The 6,895-nt window shown below is 35.7% G+C and overlaps 1 protein-coding gene across 2 annotated transcripts; it reads left to right on the top strand.

The window, feature by feature from the left end:
* The first annotated feature begins 299 nt into the window (after nucleotides 1–299).
* Nucleotides 300–6,895, top strand: SEC11C (SEC11 homolog C, signal peptidase complex subunit). 2 transcript variants are annotated; one of them, XM_026070114.1, is made up of 5 exons: nucleotides 300–409; nucleotides 1,643–1,792; nucleotides 3,986–4,105; nucleotides 5,430–5,487; nucleotides 6,190–6,895. In XM_026070114.1, the coding sequence occupies exons 1-5, from the start codon at nucleotides 327–329 to the stop codon at nucleotides 6,430–6,432; spliced, it is 654 nt and encodes a 217-aa protein (XP_025925899.1). In that variant the 5' UTR covers nucleotides 300–326; the 3' UTR covers nucleotides 6,433–6,895. The 2 variants fall into 2 exon arrangements, with proteins under 2 accessions (XP_025925899.1, XP_025925900.1); XM_026070115.1 differs by lacking the exon at nucleotides 6,190–6,895 and adding an exon at nucleotides 5,910–6,125.

Below are 6,895 nucleotides of genomic sequence, written 5' to 3'. Positions count from 1 at the left end.
TTCACATATTTTAGAAGTCTTTGCTAGTGGGAAGTTCACTAGCTTCTAGCACCAGCAAGCATAATATTCCATAGGTGTCATAAACCAAGATTAAGGTACACTTAAGGATTAAAACTTCATCCTGCAGCATGGTGTTCACAGTTGTGCTGCTGTATCTATGAAGCTTCTGCTGGAATATGATATAAGTAAACAAGCCTGGATTGTGCTTCAGGGTTGCGCAGTGCACAAAGGTTGAAATTCTATGTTGTGCATACAGCACAGTAACTTTTTAAAACACTTTTCTTGTTTGTGTCTTATAGCTGTATTACCAAGTCTTAAATTTTGCTATGATAGTGTCTTCTGCCCTTATGATATGGAAAGGGCTGATTGTCATTACGGGAAGTGAAAGCCCAATTGTTGTGGTGCTCAGGTAAGTCAATGTAAAGGCTTTTTTGTTATAGTCCAAGCAGTGGTTTGTCTTTTGTCTCCTCCCCTTCCCCCTTGGATAGACTTGGAGTTTAGAATATCACATACTTAAAATAAGCATTTGAGCACTACTTTCTTTTAGCTCTGTTTTTGGGCATCTAGCAAAGGCCACTTCCATAGCAGCAATCTAGTTTTCATTGAAGTCAATAGAAGCAGTAGATATGTGAAACCTTTGAAAGTCTGGGTCTGTTCCCTTATTGTATAGATATCAACTACCCAGGATTGTGTAGTGCTATCTGTGTGGGGATTAGGACTCCAAAAAATCAGTTCTGCTTTAATAGGAATATATGTAATCCTGTGAAACTTCTGTTGTCTCTGGGAAAAAAACTTTAAATAAGCATAGTGCACTTGCTGAAGGCACTGAACACTTTCAGGTCTATTTGTTAATTTCTTGTTTGCCTATGTATGTTTATTTTAGAATTGTATTATGGTAAAACTCACTTTGAGTTAACTATACATACTCATTGCTTCTTTCTCAATGATATCTTACTTCTGGTATATAAAGGCCCAGTCCTGCAGGCCCCTGAGTACTAATCAAATACACAAAGTTAAGCACAAACATATGTGGAAGATTCAGCCATACTGAGATTCAATGTGTATCAATAGGGAATATATAAGGAATGTAGGAATAATAATATTTTAATGGGAATTGTTTGTTCATGTAATTAGTAATGGGATCTGGAGTCCTATCTTAAAGGCTGCTACCAAAAGATATTATGGCTAGCTTTGAAAAAATGCATGAATTTTCAGATCATGAGCAGTAATCACTAATGTAAGCATCAGCCTTGTTTGTGTAAGTCAAACCTTTTCTATATAGAGCAGTACTTCCTGTTCTGTGAAACGTCTTTTGGCTTTTCACTAATGAATTATTTATCTTAACCAGAATGGCTCATTTTGTTCCTTCCATCATAGCAACAATGCCAATACTTTTCTATACAGCTCATTTATTTCTTTTGTTGAGGCAGTAGGGTAAGTCTTCCACAGGCTATCTCAGCCTGGGACTTACTAAGGCTTGGATTGTGTATCAAATGTCTGTATACTGCTATTGAATGGGTGAAGCTACAGATTTGAATTAAAATCTTGAGTTTATCGGTAAGGATTAAATGCTCGTTGCTTTTGTGGTTCTTCTTTCATTTACCATAATGCCAATAATCTTTCCCTTTCTGTTTGTTTGCAGTGGCAGCATGGAACCAGCTTTTCACAGGGGAGACCTGTTGTTCTTAACAAATTTCCATGATGACCCAATCAGAGCTGGTGAAATAGTTGTTTTTAAAGTTGAAGGCAGAGACATTCCAATAGTTCACAGAGTAATCAAAATTCATGAAAAGTAATGCAACTTGACATTTTCATTGCTCCTAAATATAGTTTCCATTACTGACTTTCACTTACATTTTAATTTGGTAGTATCTTTTGAGAAGGGCAAGTGAGGATGCACAGTAAGATAAAATTTGTCTCTAGGCTTAATCCGTATCTGGCCCCAATCCTGTGGCACGCTTCTTGAGACCCTGACTCCTGTCCCTCAGCAGAGTTGCTCAGGTTCAAAGTGGGTGAACCTACACCAAAGAGGAGTCTGGTAACACAAGCTATACACATCATTTTGCAATCAGTGGGAATGTGTATGGGAGCAGAGTCCACTTCCATTAGTGGTTGTTGTAGAATTGGGAGTCTGGTTATGAGAAATAGCTACATCTAAAAACAAATCTCTAGAAGGACACGAAGACTCGGAATTAGAACTGTAGATGAAACCTGACAAGTATGTGACCTTTGCTAATGGCAGTTTTCCATAAAACAGAGATTTGACTAAAAGTGTTACTCTTTTTGTGTGTATTAATCACAATACCAACAATAATTTATACTCAAAAGCAACAGGCAGGTTGTTTTTACTTTTTCTTGCATATACCTGGTATGATAAACAGTTCCTTCCCAAACAAAAGAGAGGCAATTCTTTTTCCACTCCTGCATAATGAAAATGTAACTTGAATGTGGCAAGCACTAATATATTTGTTCCTCAGGAAGTTCTAGCAATGAACTGAAGGTGTTTATCTTTCAAGTGGTGTCTGTCCTTCAACGCTTTTTCAAAACAAATATGTATGTGCAAGTACTGCCTGTTTTTTTGGGTTTTTTTTTCATTTAAATACCTAATTGATCTTCAGAAAAACTCCTTGTTTCTTGATATCCTTAATTGCAATTAGCAGCTTACGGAGCAAAATCATTTTGAAGATTGTAAACTTTATTTGAATGATAGTGTTGAACCAAAGTCATATATGCATCAACTGTACGTATGCCTAGTGCTTGAAAGGGACTGAAACATGGCAGGTCTAACACCGATGGTTAAATTACATAATGTTCAGAATGAAGTGTAAAATATTTTTTCCATTTGAAACAGTAGGGAAAAGCTATGATTTGGGCATGTTCAGGATTTAAAACCTACTCCTACAAAAATATTTTTGAGCCTTTTTAATGGCTGGGAGAGGTCAGGACTTCAGTTTTATGTCTCTGAGGGAGCAGCCTGGTTCTCCTGAGCGCCACGAGCACTTACTCATGTGAGAGGAAGAGTGCCACCTACTGAACCATCTCAATCCCTTAGGTTTCTCCTTACAATCCAGTAAAAAACCCACAAAAATGTTTTGTCCACATGATGTTATTTAAAGACCAATTACGTTTTTTTATTTACCACATTAATAGATATCAACTATAACTAAGGTTTTGCCAGGAACTCACTATATTGCTTAACAGGTAAACAATAAACCACCTGAAATTGTAGTGCAATCTTACTGACAAAATACTGAATCTGATGCAAATTTGCAGCTCACTTAAGTCTTCAGGATTTCTTTGTATCAAAAGGAGGACTCCCATCATGCTTATTTTGACAATGACAAAAAGATCTATTATGAGTTAAGCAAGTATATTAAACTTAGAAGAAAATTACTTAAAACAGTATATTGTTATACATAATTCCATTCCTAAATGAAGATTTAGGGTGTACCTTGTATTTGCTGAAGTTTGTTGCTGAAACTCAGCTAAATTCATTCTCTAATGTGTGATGACATCATTGGATCTTATTCAATTTCTATTAAAAAAATCCAAACACAAAACTTTTCTTACTCATTTGGATGTTTGGTAATCAAATTTTGTTTGTTTGTTTTTCTCAGTGTTTCATTTTTGTTCTGTTGAAAATATAGGGTCGGGGGGGGGGGTTCCTCATCTGCACGTATTGCTTTGATGACAGAGTTTCGTGCCTGCTCTGGATGAAAAATGCTTCTCTGGTGTTCAGAGTATAATTGCTTACATCAAATGACAATCTGGGAGCGTGTTTAAAAAAACACCTCTTGTTAAAATCTGTTGACTCTGTCAGTAAAGTCTGTAATGTTAATGCTTTAATGGTGTTTGCTAAATAAGCAGGACTGGAAGTAAATGTTATCTAATCTTGTAGTACTTTTCATCCTCATTGTGCTTTGTAGATGTTAATTGAGATTTTTAAATTAAGTGGTAGTTAGTTTATCACCTTGTTGCCTTCTAGAGAAAATGGGGACATCAAATTTCTGACTAAAGGTGATAATAATGAAGTCGATGATAGAGGCTTGTACAAAGAGGGTCAGAACTGGTTAGAGAAGAAAGACGTTGTTGGAAGAGCAAGAGGGTAAGTAGTGCAACATGTCTATGTTCTTTGCAAGAAATATAGAAAGAAAATTTTAAACTTAAATCAACTTCAGTGTTAGTACAAACTAGATCTTGTTTGATAATCATTTAATTACCATTTTCTTTAAGAAATTCAAAAATAATTTACCTGGAAATGTTGCTTTTTGTAGTCCTCTCACTAATTTAGAGTGGGACTTAATTTTTTAAAACATGGTAAATTGCAACATAAATAGTTCACCAGTAAACACAAAATTTAACCAAATCATCCTTGTACCAGAAATTCCTAGGAAATGATTTTTACATCCCACAAGAATTTCATACAAGGTTTGAGCTTTTTGCCCCATCCTGGTTGCCCCCATCCCCTAGTTGGGATGAAAAGTCAGTCTTAAAAATTTTCTCAAACTAATTCAGTTATATGTATTTTTCTTAGATTAAAATTTAACTTCTTATTTCCCCTTTCAAATATACATTAGTGGCAAGTATAAATGATGTGATTGCTTTACACTGTTCTTATTTGGAACACTTTTGCTTAGAGCCCTTTGCAAAGTGTGTTTTGGGCTTTGAGAGACTTAGCGATGCCATCAGAAACTTGATGCAAATTCTGCTATGTCCATTAGGCTAAGATTAATGTCATGGGCCAATCCTAGCAGAAAGTAGGACTTCTTGTGTCAAGTGATATAGTTGCTTGTGTTTTTTCTTGCCTAATTTAAGAGTGGTATAAGTTGTCACAGATTTAGGGTAAACTCTAGGGTAAGAGTAACAAATACTTCTTTTTGAAGAATATTTATTTGCTTTTTTTCTAGATTCTGTCCCTGCATTCAAGTTAAATAAAAAGAAATAAAACAAGTGCCCCTCCAAACCTTTAGTTGTGGTAGGTTAGGTTAAACACCAACTAAGTTATGTTTCATACTAGGTCGAAATCCTTACCGCACTAGATTATATGGCTTTTATAGCTCCACAGCAACAAGAGACACTGAAAGACGAATTCCCAGATTCCCCTGTGTTGCAGAAAGTTAGGCTTTTGCTGCTACCCCTCATTATGGTGATACTTACTTGCCACTTCTGTGGTGCTGATGTGGTTCTAATGCTTTAAGTAATATGCAGCCAGGCAGAGTGTTTACTTGATGGGAGGAGAGGGGAATCTCGGACCTTGCTCCCTAGCTTGCAGTGTCAAGCACACATGCTCTTTACAGGTCTTGCAGTCTCTCTGGATGTTTATTTCTCTGAAATCAATTATCTAAAATAATGAAATTTGAGTAGTACTGAAGCATCTTCATGTAATTTTTGAGGGTTAATTTTATGTTGATCTGTTTTGTCGATTACAGATTTTTGCCTTATGTTGGTATGGTAACCATAATAATGAATGACTATCCAAAATTTAAGGTGTGTATACAAACATTTGAATAATGAAATATAAAACTATAAAATAACAAGTAAAACTAATAAGAAAAGAATCTGGTATATAAGAAGAACACATGTTAATAAATTTGCCTCCATAGTTTGGTTGCCTAATGTAAAATTAGCTGCTTTTTGGGCTTTCGAAATAAAAAGCTTGTCTATTACCCATAGAACTTAGTATTTTTAAGCATTTGAAGCATTTTATTTGTAAGAATATCATGAGCTAAGAGTATACAGTTACGATTCCTATTTATAATAAATATGAGCACATTAAAATATTCCTGTAATTTTATAATTATGTACTCATCTAGAAGGTGTAATGTTGGAGGGGGCACATTTTGAAACAATGTGTAATTTCAGAGTTTCCATGAGGAGAATTTAAAATCAGTCCTTATTTTCTTTTGCAGTATGCTCTTCTGGCAGTAATGGGAGCATATGTACTACTGAAACGTGAATCCTAAATTAAAAAAAAAAAAAGAGAGAGAGAGCGCCACTTTTCCAAGAATGAAGTTAAATATACTGGGAAAAGATAATATATTTCAGATGTTTTAATTTCTGTAAACAGTTACAAAACTGTGCAAACTTTTGTCTTGTCTAAATAAACTGTACAGCTAATGAGTAAAGCTTTTGGCTGTTGATTAATTATGTAATTGCATATTTACCAACTTAAGTAGTTACTGCTTTCAGGTAGCTCTTTGCAAATGGAAGGCACTGACTCCATGTGCTGAAGTAACTTGCAACACTGCTGGACGCGTCGAAGACAAAGCCCTGGGACTGCAGTTTGTTTGTTTGATTTCTAGCAGTGCTGCAACTGAACCTGCTTGCTCCCTGCTGTCTGTTGGGTTATTTCGCTTGATTATTTTTAACCTCTGTGAGCTCCCTGGTCTTTTCACTACCCCAAGGACACACCATACGGGTTGGAACAGGTAGTGAGTTGTAGGAGTTTAGTCACACTTACGCCCCAAGAAAGTTGTTTCAATATGCTCTGAGAAAAGTAGACAGAAAAGAGACCTTTATTCTGGTTAGGAGCTGAGGATTGGAGCCTTTGCGTTTTCTCCGTGCATCTGAAACTTGCTCCCTTGTGGCCTAGGGACAAAAACCTTGCAACCTGATTTTAGAACTGTGGACTGTCCATGTTTCTGGAATTCAGGCCATTAACCTTTCTGCCTTCATGTTCCCAGCTACAGCACAAAGCTACTAAAAAGATTTTATGGCGATTTACTAACACTTGAAAATTACTAAATGAAAAGCACCATAGTATACTTAGGTAATATTACTACCAATAAGGAAAAACATCATTCATATTGCAGTCCTGAGAATGTATTGTGCTCTCCTGTGATATGATACCTGAAGAGTATTAAACATAAAATTGATTTTTCATTTTAAAACTTAA

The sequence above is a fragment of the Apteryx rowi genome, unplaced genomic scaffold, assembly GCF_003343035.1.
Source record: "Apteryx rowi isolate R43461 unplaced genomic scaffold, aptRow1 scaffold_304, whole genome shotgun sequence".
Taxonomy (NCBI): domain Eukaryota; kingdom Metazoa; phylum Chordata; class Aves; order Apterygiformes; family Apterygidae; genus Apteryx; species Apteryx rowi.
The sequence above is the reverse complement of the archived record's forward strand: the minus strand, read 5'-3'. Positions and strand labels throughout refer to the sequence as shown.